The 18,595-nt window shown below is 39.2% G+C and overlaps 1 protein-coding gene across 1 annotated transcript in view; it reads left to right on the top strand.

Moving 5' to 3' along the window:
• Window positions 1-18,595, top strand: part of LOC139651111 (venom factor-like) — a 42,283-nt gene that overhangs the window by 20,835 nt on the left and 2,853 nt on the right. The window contains exons 21-38 of the mRNA XM_071527956.1: window positions 1,643-1,728; window positions 3,437-3,576; window positions 3,920-4,129; window positions 4,966-5,033; window positions 5,836-5,921; window positions 6,033-6,236; window positions 6,580-6,655; window positions 7,896-8,055; window positions 8,553-8,663; window positions 9,804-9,960; window positions 10,587-10,750; window positions 11,370-11,525; window positions 11,644-11,703; window positions 12,857-12,947; window positions 13,720-13,771; window positions 15,542-15,629; window positions 16,676-16,765; window positions 17,736-17,841. Coding sequence (XP_071384057.1) covers window positions 1,643-1,728; window positions 3,437-3,576; window positions 3,920-4,129; window positions 4,966-5,033; window positions 5,836-5,921; window positions 6,033-6,236; window positions 6,580-6,655; window positions 7,896-8,055; window positions 8,553-8,663; window positions 9,804-9,960; window positions 10,587-10,750; window positions 11,370-11,525; window positions 11,644-11,703; window positions 12,857-12,947; window positions 13,720-13,771; window positions 15,542-15,629; window positions 16,676-16,765; window positions 17,736-17,841 — 2,105 coding nt within the window. The remainder of the gene's footprint in view (window positions 1-1,642; window positions 1,729-3,436; window positions 3,577-3,919; window positions 4,130-4,965; window positions 5,034-5,835; window positions 5,922-6,032; window positions 6,237-6,579; window positions 6,656-7,895; window positions 8,056-8,552; window positions 8,664-9,803; window positions 9,961-10,586; window positions 10,751-11,369; window positions 11,526-11,643; window positions 11,704-12,856; window positions 12,948-13,719; window positions 13,772-15,541; window positions 15,630-16,675; window positions 16,766-17,735; window positions 17,842-18,595) is intronic.

The following is an 18,595-nucleotide window of genomic DNA, read 5'->3' as shown; positions in this document are numbered from 1 at the left end:
TCTTAAAGGCTTTATGCAATATTTTAAATGGAGAAGAATTAGTACAGATTTTACGAAGAATTAGTACAGATTTTAAAAGCTGGTTTCCCGGACAGCGATTAAGCTACACTACAGATGATTAGTTGTCATAGTCAGGCTAACTGCGTGCTACACTGCAAGCTCTAGGCATTAGCCAGACTGAGCATCGGAGCAGCTAACGCATTAGCGAACCAATGTAATGTGATTCAAATAGTTTGTACTCGACAGTACGGTATCAATTTTAAACTCATTAAAGGCAACAGAGCCTGACAATGTCAGGATTCATTTCCACAAATATTTTAAAAAGTGCTTACAGGACCTGCAACAATTGTGACCAAAATTGTGTCAAATGCTTGGAGCCACTTGGCATTTTCAAATGTATTTTCTCCATATCAGTATACCTACACTCGCTGGACTCTTCGATATATTCAAGTTTGATAGACAACATTAAAACCTTAGAAAAGCCAACAGACTTTTTAAAAGATTCTTAATAGAATCTGTATCTTACCGCTGTTAAGTCCTCCTGCCTTTCCTGCCACAAGAGGGCTTCACGCAAAAACGACACGAAGAAGACCAACTTCCGCTGCTGAGGTCATGTGATTTCCTGTCAACTGCCGCGGTGCCTCTTACGGAGGTCCAAGATGTCTGACTCCGTGTCCGCCATCTTGTCTGCAGCCAGCTCCCTCTTGTCTGTTTGGCAGCCAGTGTTTTTTCCTGGACATTAGCTGTAACGTTAAAGTCGAGATGAAATGAAAAATGCATTTTTAACCCTTTTAGATCACATCCCCGGTCATATTGTGCACCTATTTAACAATATATGCCAAAAAAAATACAAAAAATCGCTTTCTTTGTATTCTTATATCAAAATCCAATCATGTTTTCTTCCTGTAAAACAAAATATGCTGTGTGCTTACATAAGCATGAGCCAACCAATTTCAACCAATAACATCATGACATCCACCCATCAATCATTCTTCAACCTCTAGCTAGCCACACCGGTCATATAAAACCACACTTCACTGTTTCTGGGTCGTGGCTGACAGAGCAATATGGAGAGAGAGAGGAAGAGATGTGTGTTTGGATATCAGTGGGCAAAAACTTTGTTTTCATTCCCAAAACAATGTCGCTGAGGTCTAATTCATTCATCTCTCCCTTGTCCTCCTTCTGATCTAACAACAGGTGAGGGAGGTGTGTGTGGAGCCAACAGTCCTCTGTAGCTCCGTTTCTCTCTGTAGCTCTGTATCGCGCTAAACTCTAAGCCCCGCCCACTGTTTAGCGGTCCAATCAAATGCAAAGGATTTGATTTAAATCCCTCTTGTAACTGTACACTGCTCAAATATTCTGTTTCACTGGGAAATACGTCACAGGACAGAAGCTAAAGACGCTCTAACGTCCGTTTCAGTGGGATTTTAAGTTAGTAACGTTCAGTCTGCTCCTCTCATGTGGATGAAAAAAAACTTTTAGGGTTACCATTTTATCTTAGCTATTACGTATTTTATTTACCATCGACTTATGTATTATTGTAGTAATACAAGATCATTTATTACATTTTGTCACAGAGCTGTGGCTCTGACCTTTGACCTCCTTGCAAGTGATTAATTGCTAACATGAATCTGATCAACAGCTTATCGTCTGTGACTGTAGACTCCATCTTACCTGACAGCATCACAGAGTGGGGTGTGATGGCCATCAGCGCATCACCTGATACAGGTAGGATGTAATATAGATTTTAAATAATAGATTTAGATGTCTAAATCTCTATATGTCCACATTTTCTTTTGCTTTACCATCAATCTTTCAAAATGTCAGTGTCTCTCATTTGCACATAGCACATAAACCCCTGCACGCACACACACACACACACACACACACACACACACACACACACACATACGTTTCTATTACTATTACATTGGCTCCCAGTATTTTTTAGAAGGTTTTAATATGGTCTACAAAGCTCTTAATGGTTTGGGACCGGCCTACATTGCAGACTCTCTGCGTTTTGTAATCCTTCATGTAAGAACACGTAAGAAAAACAGGCGCAGCTTTTTTTTTTTTCTCTTATACCTAAAGCCATAAGAGATTCGAGCTCAGTGAACATTTTTAAATGACAGCTAAAAACCTATTTATTTAACTTGGCTTTTAATTAAAGTCATTCTATTTTTTTTAAATGTATTATTTCTTACATATTATATCGTTCTTACCAGTTTATGTTTTTACTGTCCCTTTTACCATTTGCTGATTTATTTACTGCTAATCCTTGTTTTAATTTGTCTGTTTTACTTTTAATATTAAGCATTTTATTTTTATTTTTTATTGTAAAGCACTTTGAACTGCATCATTTGTATGAAAGGTGCACTATAAATAAAGTTTATTAGTATTATTATTATTATTATTGTTATTATTATTACTATTATTGTTGTTGTACTTGTGAGGACCTTCCATTACTAGATTTATTCCCTAACATTAACCCTCACCACCACATGCCTAACCTTAAACCGTATCTAACCTAATCCTAATTCTAATTTTAACTCTAACTGCTTGTACACACTGTGAGCAATTTAGTTGGTGAGTCGCCCTATTCTGACCGACTATGTGAGCTGCTCCAACAGCATCTATATAGTTTTCTCTTTGTAGCTACAAAGGTTTTGACCAAAAAAAACAAGCTATGTACTAAATCATATAATTTTCACTTATTTTTCATTGCCTTTCATAATGTTACAGAATTTTTATGAGCTAACTTACAGTAACTAACTATGTAGTAAGCGCTAATTAGGCAGCATTATTATTATTTTTTTATTCAACCTTTACTTCAGAGCTTTACATCATCGACCCAATGATGGATGCAACTGTTCTTCAAGCATCGTTTTATAGACATTTATTTCTGTAGTCTTTCAAATGGAGAACTGGGAATCTTTGAATGGCTGTAGCTGTCAACTGCCCCTCCATTTTGCACTGGTCAGGTGGAACTATTGTTATGAAACTAAATCACACCAGCAGGGAAACAAGGAAGCACAAAAAAGATTGCCTGTTGACAGTCAATGACGGTGAAAAGTTCAGCCATGGCATCAAGCTTGTTGACCATTCACATATCGGCCAAGTTTCCCTGGTTGCTAAGCTCTCTAGGAAGTGAGCAGACTTCCAGTGATTTGTTGATTGTGTTGCTCGCAGTGTGGAAGCACAGAAAACCCTAATAAAGTCCTAAAAAGTCCCAATAGCCCCTTGAAGAAGCAAGGACTGGCCAAAATGTCCTCACTTTGCAAAAATGTCCTCATTCCAAAAGTCAAAAGGTCAGGTTGCTATCATTGTGAGGTCCTGGTGATCACAAGGATAGCAAAATAAGTACACACACTCATACACACACACACACACACACACACACAAAAACACTCACTAATTTGCTTCTGAATACCCATAGGTTTATGTGTTGCTGAGCCTTACAACGTCAAAGCATGGAAACATTTCTTTGTGGACCTGAAGCTGCCGTATTCAGTTGCGAGGAACGAACAGGTTGAGATTAAAGCTGTGCTGCACAACTACGGCCAAGACGACCTGCGAGTAAGAAGACGAGCTCAAAAATGCTGTCCTGGCATTCAATTTGAAATTGTGCCTTACGCATTACATTTTATTTTAAAACTAATTTATTGAAAAATAAATATAATCCCCGGTGTGCAAAAGTTCCTTTTCTCTTTAAAATTCATTTATTAAAAAAACGTTTCAATTCAATGGCTCTATGAGCATGACAAATTCAAAATTATATAGTTCAAACACAATCTTTGCTGGCAATAATCTCTTTTCACAAAACTTATACAATAAAATTAAATGCATGAAATAAACTATGAGCATTGCTGGGCTTACATTTGTGTTATCGTCGACTGTATTGTGGCTGGTTTCTGCCCAGGTGAGGGTGGTACTGATGAAGACAGAGGGTATGTGCAGTGTCGCCTTCAATGAGAAACACATGCAGGAAGTGACGCTGCCGGCCGGCTCTTCTTTGGTGGTGCCTTATACCATTGTACCGTTGGTGGTGGGGAAACTCCCTGTGGAGGTGATGGTGGTGGGCAGGGACATGACAGGAGGAGACCGCATCCAGAAGCTACTGCGGGTTGTGGTGAGTCACTTGTAAAGGGAATATAATGGTAATATACCAGCCATCATTTGAAGGTCCTATACTGTTCTAAAAAACTAATCAGCTGGTAAAATAGTGAAGCTGAATTGAGTATTTTGGAATTTACTAGACATGGTGAAGTACAGACAAAAGGTTTGTTGGCTTCCTTGAATGTAACAATATTAAACTTTTTTTGTATGGTCCTTATCAAACAAAGTTAGTGCTTTGCAGACAAGAATATAACAATAAAGTAGAGATCACTACGAATGGTTAAAATCGTCATCAATTGGAAATTAACAAGCACAGATCTTGTACAGACCCGCAGCGCGTGTGTTCAATTCAATTCAATTGTATGTATTGATGCATTGCCACACGGTTATTGGTTAAATTATCAAATTCCACTAACGTTACTTAAAAACCACAAGGTAAGAACGTTACCTTAAAGTTTGTAGGGCAGCAGAAGACGTTATCAAGTTACTGTTTACAAATCCTGTTCCTAACACAGGCAAGTTTAGAGCAGAGTGTGGATTCTCAGGCGCATTAGAGATCAATTCAGATCAATTTCTATACATTGACCAACTTTTGATTTTGTGCCTCTGTATGGGAAACACTGCATCTTGCAGTCAAAGACGCCCTCTAGAGACCATCTCATGAAGTGACAGATGACTTGAATTTGCCTTGTAATGCCGTGGGAAGAACAGGGTTAAAGATAAAAATTAATTAAGAAGCAATTTAAAAGATAACACAGACTTATTTAGGTTGAAATAAGATCAGCTTCTATCATAGCTCTTTGGTAGTTTGGTTTTCAGTAAGCAAACCTATTTTCTAAAACCAAACAGATGGAAGGAGTGCAGAAGACTGAAGTTCGGAGTTTGGTGTTGAACCCGTCTGCAGAAGGCGGTAAGGAGATTGTAGTGATGCATGATTTCCAATGTTTTCCTGTTATGTTTATGTTTTAGGTATTTAGTTAACGCTGTCATCCACATTGAGACCAAGCAGCCAAAACCACGGGTGAATTTTGGAGCCAATAAGGAAGTGGCAGCAAGTAGGGATGGGCGATATGGCCAAAATCTTCTATCACGGGATATGTAATTTTATATCACGGTAACGGTATATATCACGATATAGTAGTTTGTCTGGAAATTCAATTACGAAATGGTTTATATATAAAATAACCGTATGGTAATGCCTGTTTTTGGCTAACCCAGGAAATTAAATACTTGACAAATTAATGGTACTTCATTGATTATTTTCTCTTTATTTTGAACTATAACACAAATTATTGCAAAATAAAAATCACAGCATCCCCAAACATATGCAATTTAAATAATATATGCAAAAATACAGAAAATATGACAAATCAATCAATCAATAGCCTAATTAAATGATATGATCTATAAGACTGCAGCTTTAGGCTACACTGAATAAATCCCAGTTCTGCTGCGGCTTTTTTGCCAGATGGAGAGGTTGGGTAAGTACCAGAATAAAAAAAATGTCAACATGGCGGCACTCGTAAACCCAATCTTTTGGCTTCAAAACGGCCCTTCAGAAACCTAGGTGACGTCACACTCACTACGTCCATCTGTTTTTACAGTCTATGATTGAGACCCAGTAGATTCACCCTATTGCCAAAATGTAATTCTGGTATTGCGTAAGGACACAGCAAGTGACAAATCAAAATTTAAAAATTCTCTGTTTCCACCTGCTGCAGGGATGCAGACGGTTCGTTTTTCCAAGGTGGAGCTGGGATCTGTTGTGCCGAACTCCCAGCCAGTAACAATCATCAATATCAGAGGTCAGTCACGGCAGAATGGTGGGAAGGTTCAGCCACGGATTAGAAATGGACATCTTCTCTTCTCTTCTCTTCTCTTCTCTTCTCTTCTCTTCTCCTCTTCTCTTCCCCCAGGTAACGTTTTGGCAGACAGTATAGAGAACTCCATCAGTGAGGACTCTCTGGCCTCTCTGATCCAGATGCCCGGCGGCTGTGTGGAGCAGAACCTGGCCAGCATCACACTGCCGCTCATCGCCACGCTCTACCTGGACCGAGCCAATGACTGGCAGAGTGTAGGGGTGCAGCGCAAGGCAGAGGCCCTCCGATACATCAGGAGAGGCAAGGGGGAGAAGGAGGGAATGGATAGATAGATGGATGGATGGATGGGTGGGTGGGCGGATGGGTGGATAAAAGAGAGAATGGATGAATGAATAAAAGTGAATGATGGACGTATAGATGGATGGATTGGGTGATATATGTAGTATATGAATGGATGGATTGATGGATCAAAGGCCGGATGTATGGTGGATGGATGATTGTAATGGCAATAGAGTCTGGAATGAGCTTGTTTTAGATCAGCAGACAAGAAAACATACAGAAGCCATAAAACACGATATAAGTGTGGAAGTCTGACTCTTCACATCCCGTCTTGACATTGCTCCATGTTGCTGTGTATTTCCAGGTTATGAAAACCAGCTGGCGTACCGTAAGAGTGACGGCTCCTACCCCCCCTACAGCAACCAAGGCACTAGTACATGGTACAGTCATTACATTACATTTCAGGTATTTCACGGACGCCCTTGATGTGGTAAAACTCAAGTTCCTATCGTTGATCATGCCAACTACCCAGTTCTTCTTCTGTTTGTTCCAAACAAACCGCAAACGTAAAACACTTCACTTCCTCTGCAGTAGAGGATTTTTCCCAGGACAAAGCTACCAGACATGGAGTGTTCAGAACAGACAACAGAAAAGCTTTCATGAACTGGATATAGGTTGAATCATCTCGAATCATCATTCCAAATCCTATGGATGTAAATGTAAGTGATAGGAGTGATGTCTGTGGGTGCAACACCACCCACAGACATCACTCAACGGAGTTGAAGAAATGTTCAGCAGTGGTGGAGATTTGCTCTCCATATTGTCTTCTAGTTCAATTCTTCCTCTGTTCTGCTTCTCTGCTGTCTTTCTTGCTTTACCCACATTCATCTTTAATGTTTACACATTTTAGCCAATTTTTAATATAATATGCTGAACATGACTAGTCATCTTTACAACTTGAGGAGCACAATGTAAATATCTGACTATATCATGATATACTTGATGATTTATTTATACCAATGTTTATGTTTACATTACATTTCCTAGGTCGCCAAATTGCAAGCAACTAATAGTCAGAGCAATGTTCAAAGAAATGTCACTGTCAATAGATGACGAATATAACAACAAATATTCCTTTATTATGTGCTCCTCGGATGTTCATGTATAAGAACTGGGTTCACAATAAGGATTTTTTTCTACACACATTCTTATGAAGTTAGGTAGGTAACTTTACAAATGGATTACGTAGTTTCTAGTTAATCAAAATTGTAATTAATAACATAATCCAAGGGATTAACCAAACTCAGTAACGTATTCTGAGTACTTTGTCATAATTGAAGTATAAAGGTAAAGATAAGAAAAAGTGAAAAATTATGATGGTCAGAAAATGTATTTCAGGTTTGCACAAAAACACAAATTTTATTTGCCAGCCACATTTTAGAAAGATGTAGAACACTATTTAAAGGGAAGTATATGTAATCAGAATACATTATTCTTTTATGTAACCTAACAGAATACAGTTTATTCAATATGTAACTCTGATATAAGCATTTTGTTGCTACCTAACCGTGTAAACATGAAAATATGTGTTTTTAAAGTCACATAATGTGTTTTTAAAATCACATAATGTGTTTTAAAGGTGAATAAATATAGGCTAATCAAATTGAAATGAAATCTCAGGATCACAGCCTATGTGGTGAAGGTTTTCTCCATGGCTCATTCTATTGTGGGCGTCGACGAGCAGCAAGTGTGCGACGCTCTGCTCTACCTGCTGAAGAACAAACAGAAGCATTCTGGGAACTTCAGAGAGGACAACCCGGTCTACAGCACGACCATGATTGTGAGACACACATGCACACACACACATACACACACACACACACACACACACACACACACACACACACACACACACACACACACACACATATATATAGTGCATACAGACACATTAATGGAGAAATCCATTAAGAGGCAGAGAGACCAATTTCTCCACCCACAATAGCCTCAATAGACCAGAATGCAATGCAGCAACAAAACATGTTGTGTTTTGAGTATGGGACTTTTTCTCGACTTGAAAAACCTGCTCAGCTATCGCTATCTCTCACTGCACCTACAGCACATGTATAATCCACAGCTGAATGGAACAAGTTCTCACCCTCTGTGGGTCGTCCAAAGGCATTCTGGGAAACATAGTAAATAACTAACTGATCTACGTAGATGGCAGTTTGAGGGAAAGAAGAACAACAAAAAAGTGAATATCGTAAATTGATGATATGTAACAATTTCCTATAAGTTTTCAAAATAATATAGGTGAAAACCTTTTCCTGTCTCCAGGGCGGTCTCCATGGCAACGAGCCTGAGACAACTCTGACAGCCTTCGTCCTCATAGCGCTGGCTGAGGCCAAAGAGGCAGGGATCCGCTGTACTGGAGACACTGATGTGGAGGTAACACACACAGAAAAATCACCAGTGTTAATTTAGTGTAAAAATCACACTATGCCATTGTTTCTATCACTCTACACCCATCAGAGTTAATTTAACACTTTTGATAGTTTTGAACAGCTGCCCCAGAGTCATTCTTGAACCTTGTTAACCAATGTCTAGTTAATTAATGTCTAGTAGTTTTATTACTTATTTTATTGGCTTTTATTGACTATTGTTTTATTGTCTGTAAAGCACTTTGTAACATAATCAATCATTATTATATTTTTATCAGCAGTAGTAATAGGGGTAGTAGTAGCAATAATAACTTTATTTAATAATAACTATTTGTATGGCACTTTTCTAAAAACAAGGTTTAAAAAGTGCTTTACATACAATAAAACACAAAGAGATGGTGATGTAAAAGTACACTGAACAAAAATATAAACACAACACTTTTGTTTTTGCTCCCATTTTTCTTGAGTTGAAATAAAAGATCTAAGACTTTTTCTATGCACACAAAAGGCTTATTTCTCTCAAATTTTGTTCATAAATTTGTTTAAATCCGTCTTAGTGAGCACTTCTCCTTTGCCAAGATAATCCATCCACCTGACAGGTGTGGCATATCAAGATGCTGATTAAACAGCATGATTATTGTACAGGTGTGCCTTGGGCTGGTCACAATAAAAGGCCACTCTAAAATGTGCAGTTTTTAATCACACAACACAATGCCACAGATGTTGTAAGTTTTGAGGGAGCGTGCAATTGGCATGCTGACTGCAGGAACGTCTACTAGAGCTGTTGCCTGTTAATTTTATGTTCATTTCACACCATAAGCCATCTCCAATGTTGTTTCCAACAACCGGCCTCACAACCGCAGACCACGTGTAACCGCGAGTGTTGCGTTTATATTTTTGTTCAGTATACCACAGTTAGAGTTGGATAAAAAGTATGGAAAAAAGCAAGAAAAACAACAAGTGATAATGGGTTTGTATTAAATCGTAAATGACATGTCATCTCCTGGGCAAACCAAAAAGTAAACAAATAAATAAATAAATGATAGATAGTCATTGTAGTAGTAATTGTAGCAATACTAACAGTAGTAACAGTAATTGTAATAGTAGTAATAACATTAGGAATAAGTATACCATGTGTTCTCTGCAGGCTGCCACCCGTAAGGCCGCCAGCTACCTGAAGGCGGCGCTGTTGAGGCCGCTGAGGAGGCCGTACACTGTGGCCATCTCCTCCTACGCTCTGGCTCTGCTGGGGAAAGATCCACAGTTCGACCCGATACCTGCCTTACTCAGAGCTTCATCTCCAGGTATCCTGTTTACTCTGCATCTTTTCACTAATAAAGAGGATACAACTTGTAAAAAGTTTGCATTTTGTCAACCAAGGACAGGATTGAGGTTTTACTCAACCAGTGAGATTATTTCTGCCTTCAGAGCAGCTCTGCCTCCAAGAAATGTTTATATAACTAATGCTACATTCATACGCATGTCGGATGTACTTTTCTCTGAGTTATGAAGTTAGACACACAACTTGCATGTTCATGTGCTGTTTGGTCAGAAATACAAACAAACTTGAAGACGATGAATCATAATATGTATTGTTTTGTTTCTTTTGACGGCTTTGTGGCCGAGACCGAGCTAGGAGAGGCAACAGGCACATGCTAGTTATATTAAATGACAAATTTTGTAGATGGATCACATAAAATGTATTTTGAATACTTTATTATAGTCAACCTCAGACAAGGTTGTTGTCAGTCATGTTGGCCGGCAGCTACATCACAACTCAGCCTATTCGTGTTGCATGTAGAATTCTCTCCTAACCCTGGCAGTGCCTTGCTCTACTCTTTAAATTACACAGGATCTCCCACTCTCTCTCTCTATCTCTCTCTCTCTCTCTCTCTCTCTCTCTATCTCTCTGTCTCTTCCCCTCCTCCAGCTGGTAGCCAGTGGCCTGACAGAGAAAACCCCCTGTTCACCCTGGAGGCGACAGGCTACGCCCTGCTGGCCCTGGTGAAGAGCGGGCGGCTGCAAGAGGCTGCAGCACCTTTCAAATGGCTGAACAGCCAGCGGAGGAGAGGAGGAGGCTTCGGTTCCACTCAGGTACCAGCAGGGGGCGTCGGGTAGCCGAGCTGGAAGCTGCAGCTCAGACAACTAATCTAGTCTTTTCAAGTTCATTGATGTTCATTGCACTCTAAGCTTGGAGTAGTGCGTAATGCCTTAAGCCTCATCCACAATTGACTATTACGTTACATCATGGTATAGCAGAAGTCCATTTTGACGGAGCCTCAACACATCGCCCCCTTGTGGACAACTGTTCTGTTTGCTGCGGAGTGACAGATCAACATTTAAAAGAAAAATTCAAAAATTTCAAAAATCAACATTTTCTGCATCCAGTCCATCTTCAATCTGGTAGCTCAAACAGAAGTTGTATTCTTGACTTGATTTATGAGCTATTTTCGAGCTTTTTCTTTTAATATACTAATATAATATTTTAGAGTAAAAACCATAAGTAAAAAAAGAGCAATCTGAGTCGAGATGAGACAGATCGTCCGTACAGTGCTTCTGCTTGCATTGCGGGAGGAAAACAATGCAATCATAAAGACACCAGGAGTGAATGGTGACTGCTTCTTTAGAATTCCAAAAAGGGCAAAAATGACCATAAAATTACTCCGAACAGCATAATCCAAGTGTTTTGAAGCCAAACGATTGCCCCCCCTAGTCCACCATGGTGGTGCTCCAGGCCCTGTCAGACTACCTGGTCCAGAAACCCCCTCCACAGGACCTCAGCCTGCAGGTGGACCTCAGGATTGCGGGGCGCAGTGACGCCCGCTACCATTTTGACCCCAAGACCTCCTATGCGGCTCGCTCCACCAAGGTAAGAGGTGAAACTCAGTGTGAAATCTGCCTCAGCCAAAGACTTTTACATTTACAGTTCAGGTATTTAGCTGAGGTTTGAATTCAGAGGAAGTTTTTTTTCTATGGTGTTTTTGTAGGTGTCCCTGGATCAGGAGTTTGAAGTGGAGGCTCAAGGGAACGGACTGGGAATACTGGAGGTTTGACCACATGAACACCTTTGTAGATCAGTATTGCTGCTTTTGCAAAAAAAACCTATATGAAAATACAAGTTTTGTTTTTCCCATTTTATTTGAACTGAAGGTTTGCATGGTCCTCAACAGGTATAGCCATTTTCATGACTCGGGAGCTCATGAAATCCTTTCAAAGCGTAGGCAAGGCAAGGCAAGGCACAGCAGCCTTATTTGTATAGCACATTTCATACACTGGGGCAATTCAAAGTGCTTTACAGAGTGATAAAAATACAGTAAAGGTAAAAGATTTACAGTTAAAAAGTGCAAAAGTACAGACAAGAGATACAAAAGATAAAAGACTTAAAAAGTAAACTAGTGCAGTTCAAATCAAATGAGATAGAAAGATGAAAGAACACAACAAATACTCCCATTTTTAGCTGCACATTGTGAGTGAACCCATATGTTTTTCTGTAATTTTCTTTTCCCCTGTCCTTCCTGATTCTACTCTTGATCTGATATTTACGTCAGATCTCACTGCCTAAGGCAGACGAGAATCATAGATTCTCCTCTTGGTCAAAAACCTCACCATCCACAGATGGATGAGATAAGCATTACCCGGACAAGAAGAATGAAAATTTGTACTTGTCCGTGTCAGCTCTGTTGGGATCGTGAGGTTATTTAAAAGCTAAACTGAAAAGATAAGTTTTTAGCCATTACAGGGTAGAGTAGGCAGTGTAAAATAAGAACGTTTTTAGCTTTGACTTAAAAGTGGTCAGAGTCGGGGCTTGTCTAATATCATCTGGGAGGTTATTCCAGGTCTGTGTTGCATGATAACAAAATGCTGCTTCACCGTGTTTTGTTCTAACTCTTGGGACAGCCAGTAGGCCCCAGATGTCCTAAGGGTCCTAGAAGGTTCATATGACACAAGCATGTCAGAGATGTATTTGGGCCCAGAGCCACAGAGTGATTTGTAAGCGTATGACAAATATTCTAAAATGCATAATTGTTAAGGCAACTTCCTTAAAAGTTGATTTGACCATAGACATTTTTTTATCCGATAACAGCATTATAATTCTTGGATGGGTGTTATTTTCAGCTCTACCAATATTGATTGATGCTAACCTTTTTCTCTCAGGTGTCTCACTGTCTCATTTTCTGATCCTGTGAACTTTGACCCCAGATCGTGACCTATTACAACCAGCTGCATGAGGTGGACGAGAAAAGACCCTGCAGGGACTTTGAGCTCAGTGTCACTATTGAAGAATCCAGCGGTAGCTCCAACTCTCACACTGCCTCATATCACTCTGTTATACCAAGCCCAGTCTCACCATCTTATCTTTGTTTTTTCCACTTAATTAAAGTCAGGTTACTTTTACTGGCTCAACGATGAGAAATTCATTTCAGTATAGATGAAAACTGAATTGACATTCATTAGTAAACATAATGTAACATGATGTAAAACAAGATAAAGTATATTTTATAACATAATGTAAAACATAACCTAACATAAAGTAAAACAATGTAAACAGATGGACATTTCTTTGATGATTAAAACATACCGTAATGTAAAACATAAAGTAAAACAATCTTAAACAAATGTAAAAATTATTTGATATCGATAATGTAACATAGCAATGTAACATAACATAAAACAATGTAACAACAACAAATAACAAATAAAGATGTCTTTGATATTCATAACGTAATATATAATGTTACATAATGTAACATAACATCACATAACAGAAAACATAATATAGAACATAATGTTTAACATAAGAAAACCTATAATGTGTAGCATAACGTAACATTACATAACAACATAACACAAGTTAAAATAACATAATATATAACATAATGTATAACCTAATAACATACACTATAACGTATAACACATAACGTATAACATAACGTAACGTAATGTAACAAAGTAACATAAAATAATGTAATGTAAAACATCAAGTGATACAAGTGAGAAGAGAATTTAATTACAACTAAGATGGTAGATCAAAACATAGTTTGTGTTTTTCTCTCCCATAACAGAGAAGCATCCAGCTGATGTGGAAAATTCCTATCAGATCACCATCAAAGTGAGGTGAGTTATTGTTTCCATGACTCCTGTGTGGTGGCCCTGAAGTGCAAAACACAATAATATTTCACTAATCAACTTAACAAAGCTGAAAACACTACAATGTTTCACAAAACAAATTAACAAATCACAGAACACAACAACATTTCACAAAATATAGCCGCAAGCGGCCATGAAAGGGCTTCAAGCCTTTTCTGGACGGTACTGACATCGTTCTGAGGACATCGTCTAAATATATCCCTTGATATACCTGCCAAGTTTCGCGATTATTGAACAAACGGGTGCAGAGTTACGGCCGTTTTTGTGTTATTTATTTATTACTCTTCAGCTTGTGACACCAGCCATAGTTTTTTCTGATTATCGTGGTCACACCTCCTTCATTAGGAGAGGCTGTATCTGGGCGGTTCATTCACAGATGGATCCTATTATGTAATTATGTTTTCTCTTTTCTGGTTGGTGTTGAACCTCACTTGTCTATAAAAATGTCCTTTTGTGTTGTTTTGATTACGCTGATGATGGCTTCTAGCTGAAACACATTAGTTTTTTGGCCATAATAAATTAGAAGATTATTTTTCTGTGAGTGCCGGTTTTCTGTTTGTTTTGATCCTTGCTACAACCGTGCACCCGATACATTGTTTAAGATTTGTGCGCGCTGCCACTTTTTACTACGTTTTTGTGTTAGGCCACGCCCATTTTTGGTGTTTGTGGCGCCCCCATTTGGTCGAATCGCACAAAATTCCGTACACAAGTTTGGGACCGATTATGCAAATGAACTTTGATTTACTGGCGGTTACATGGTTATTACACCATAGGCCCTGCCCACTTTCACCAATGATGACAAAACTTCTGATTTTGACTAGTACAGCCTCCCTGAACATGTTTACCAAATTTCACACAATTTCGTCATCGGGATTAGGAGATACAGTTTTTTGGCATTTATAGCGCCCCCTATTGTTCAGTCGTAAAACAGCTTTGCACACATGGTCAGTGATGATATCTGAACATGTTCACGAAGTTTCGTGATGATTGAACAATCGATCATGAAGTTATAACAATTTAGCTGACAGGCTACACCCTCTCACAAATTTTAAAATTAATATCTTCAAAACGACAGTAGATATCAACAACTTTTTATCAACTTTCAATGAGATCAGTCTGTAGATGCTACATACCAATTTTGGTGGTGATCGGTCAAACGGTGTAGGAGGAGATGTTAAAAATGTGTTTTTCAAAACTTTCAAAATATCTCAAAAACTTTCCAGGCGGACCTTGAGGGTCCAAATTGCAAAATTGTAGAATTAGGATACCTGCATATGTGTACCAAGTTTTGTCAAAATCGGACAAACGGTGTAGGAGTTATGGCCTTTAAAGTAAAACCTTCAATTATAGCGCCCCCTTCAGGCCGATTGGGTAAATATTTCTTGACCTAGTAATGGTTACCAATATCTGACATTGGGCCAAATTTCATGTCTCTGCGATGTACCAACTCACGGCAAAAGAAAAAAACATTCAACACGGAAAAAGTAGGTCCTTGTCGTTCCTGATTAGATGTCTTTGTTGTCACTTAAGGTAACAGGAAGTGGGACTAGCGGCAAGAAAACACAAGTTTAAACGTGCTTACCGCCCCCCCCCCCCCCCCCCCCCCCCCCACACACACACACACACACACACACAAATTGGTTTAAAACAGTATCTGTACAATAAATAGGAGGCTGGCTACCTCTCGTACTACCTCGTAGTATCCCAACTGATCGCTGTTCCCTTCTCCTTCCACAGGGCTTTAGGACCCAGAGATGTCAGGATGGTGGTTCTGGATATCAACCTGCCGACCGGCTTCACCCCAGAAAACTCGGACCTGGAGATGGTAATCAACACCTGCCACTGTAGTGCTCACATAGTAGGAATGCTTAAGGACAGAGACCACATCCAGGGGCAAGCAAACAATGCAAAACAATAATCTGCTAGAAAACACACAAAAACACACAAGAGTGCTTCAGTCTTTCATTAACAATTTAAAGGAATAGTTCACCCAAAAATTAAAATTCAGTCATTATTTACTCATTCTCATGCCAGTACAATCTCGGGTGAGTGTTTTTTCTTCATACAACTTACCTGGAGTTCTCCAGGCTCACTGCAGGAGGAGCTTCTTCCAGTGAATGGGCTCTGTAGTATAACCAAAGTCTTCTGACGCCTTGAAAAGTCTAAAAAGTCTAAAAAAAAGTTTTAAAAAAAGTAAAAAAAAAAAAAATGGATCCATTATTTCATGAAAATCCGAGTCTATCGCCATTGCATGTACTTCCACATTACCAAACCTCTCGAGGCCACTGTGGCCGCGCAAGGTTTGTGTGTGCGATAGTGCGCGACCTCCATCTTGTTAGCTTTGGTAATTTTAAATTTAATTGCATTTTATTTTTTGGGTGAACTATTCCTTTAACCATGTTGGGTTGTTTTTTTTATTTTTTGTGAAAAACATTGGAATTGTAAGTTAAAGGGGTATTAAGTAATCTGTGACTTTTCCATTGGATGGGGAGTTTTTGTTCCAAAGAGTACAGGCTGGAGAGTGAGTGAGAAAGTTTTGAAAGTCAGAATTATCAACACCTGTGGTCATTGGTGTTGATCAATAATCCTGTCAATCTCCTACAGATATATTATGGTCCTTTTGTTCTATGGATCAGGAGAAATCACTCTTATTGTCCCTTTAAACTAGAAGTTTATGAGAAGTGTAACAAGTGTGATGTTGACATAGCATGTCAACATCATGTCACACATGTGACATGTTGCAATAGCTAATTATATTCCCTAGAGGGCGGCTCTGATCACATGTACAGGCTAGTGCTGCTAACTGACTCTGTGTGTGTGTGTGTGGGTGTGTGTGTGTGTGTGTGTGTGTGTGTGTGTGTGTGTGTCCAGCTGTCCAACTCGGTGGACCGTTACATCAGTAACTTCCAGATCGTTGACAACCTGAGTGACAGAGGCTCCCTGATCCTGCACCTCTTCAAGGTAACAACGTGTTACATGTTACAACACGGTACAACACATTACAACACATTACAACACGTTGCAACGCGTTACAACACGTTACAACATGTTACAACACGTTACAACACGTTACAACACGTTACAACACGTTACAACACGTTACAACACGTACAGCACGACTGCACACTACGTTGCAGTCGGCTTTATCTGTGAAACTGTAACAAAGCAGAATCATGAGTTTGACTTGCTTCATGTTCTTCATGATAAACTGGAACTTAAATCAGGCCTCGTGTCTATTTGTGTCTCTACTGCATTCTGTTGTGCTCTACTTTGTTCTGCTCCACACTCTACTCACCTTTACTCAAAAGTGCTATATAAATCAAAATATTATTATTATTACTCTGTTCTGTCCTACTCTACCCTACTCTATTCTACTTTACTGCCCAACTCTTTTTTGCTGTACTCTATTGTCCCCTACTCTACTCTGTGATATTCTACTGTGCTCTACTCTATCCTATTCTACTCTACCTGACTCTACCCTATTCAACCCTACTCGACCTGACCCTACTCTATTCTACTCTGTTCTGCTCTACTTTACTCTGTGTTCTCTTTTGCCCTACTCTGCTCTATTATTCCCTTCTATTATTCCCCACTCTCTTTTGCTGTACTATCCTGTTCTGCTCAGTGCTATAATCTACTCTCTACTTTCCTCTGATATACTCTGTTCTGATGTAATCTAATGTACTCCTCTCTGCCCTACTTTACTCTCCTCTGCTTACTCTATTCTCATCGACTCTCCTTTATTCTATGCTGCTCTACTGGATTTACTGACTGCCCTACTTTACTCTATTATACTGTATGATATTCCACTCTACTTTGCTGTACTCTATGATTTTCCAATCTACTCTGCTCTGCTCTACTCGATAATATTATGCTCTTCTCTATTCTAATGTACCCTATTCTACTCTACTCTACTCTACTCTACCCTCAGGTGTCTCACAAAGAGCCAGAGATCCTGATCTTCAGGCTTCAGCAGAGCTTTAAGGTCGGCCTCCTGCAGCCTTCCTCAGTCACTGCCTATGAGTATTACAACCCAGGTAGGAAAACACAGGCTGAGCCAACAGTGTCACAGGTCAGACTACCATGCAGGAAGTCCTTTCATACCCCTCCTGTACTGTTGTGCTGTATTCTATGGCCAAAACTAAACAAGTTAACTACCATTTGAAAAACATCTCAGTATCCTGGCAGTGAAATATAGCACATTACGGTTTACTATTAAAGTGAGGAGTCATCCTGTAACATTTGCCTATTAAATATTTTTGCTTTTGGTAGGATCAACTGTGTTTTGAAATAGTCACTGATATTGCAAAAAAAAAAAAAAAAAAAAAAAACAAGACACCATAATATGAATATAAACCACTGTTAAAGTCCCTATGAAATGAACTGAACTGAAAACTTAAATGGTGACCTCATGCTGCACCAGTAGGTGTAAATATAAATTCCAACCAATAAAACCATCACAGATCTTGGAACAATCCCTCCCCTCCACCCCTCCCATCAAATAACACTGCCTTTTCCCCCTAACTGATATCCCATTGGTTTACGCTTCTCTGCCTTGAGGAATTGTATTGTTAGTTCTGCCAAATTTCTCCTCAGCTGGTCAAATTCTCACTGCTGAACATCATTGAAAAACCAATTTGAGGAAAACCGGGGGATTCAGGCATGAATAGACTGATTGATAATGTATAATATATCCAATTTATTCATTGTTATTTTAATGTAAAAAAAAATGGTGTATATTGCAATTTTAAAGTGTCAAGCTTATTGCCCCCCCCCCACCCCCCTCTCTCT

This window comes from Centroberyx affinis, unplaced genomic scaffold (genome assembly GCF_046629955.1).
Source record: "Centroberyx affinis isolate AG114_WGS23_722 - 3 ecotype Tasmania unplaced genomic scaffold, CSIRO-AGI_Caff_v1 ptg001596l_1, whole genome shotgun sequence".
Taxonomy (NCBI): Eukaryota; Metazoa; Chordata; class Actinopteri; order Beryciformes; family Berycidae; genus Centroberyx; species Centroberyx affinis.
The sequence above is the reverse complement of the archived record's forward strand: the minus strand, read 5'-3'. Positions and strand labels throughout refer to the sequence as shown.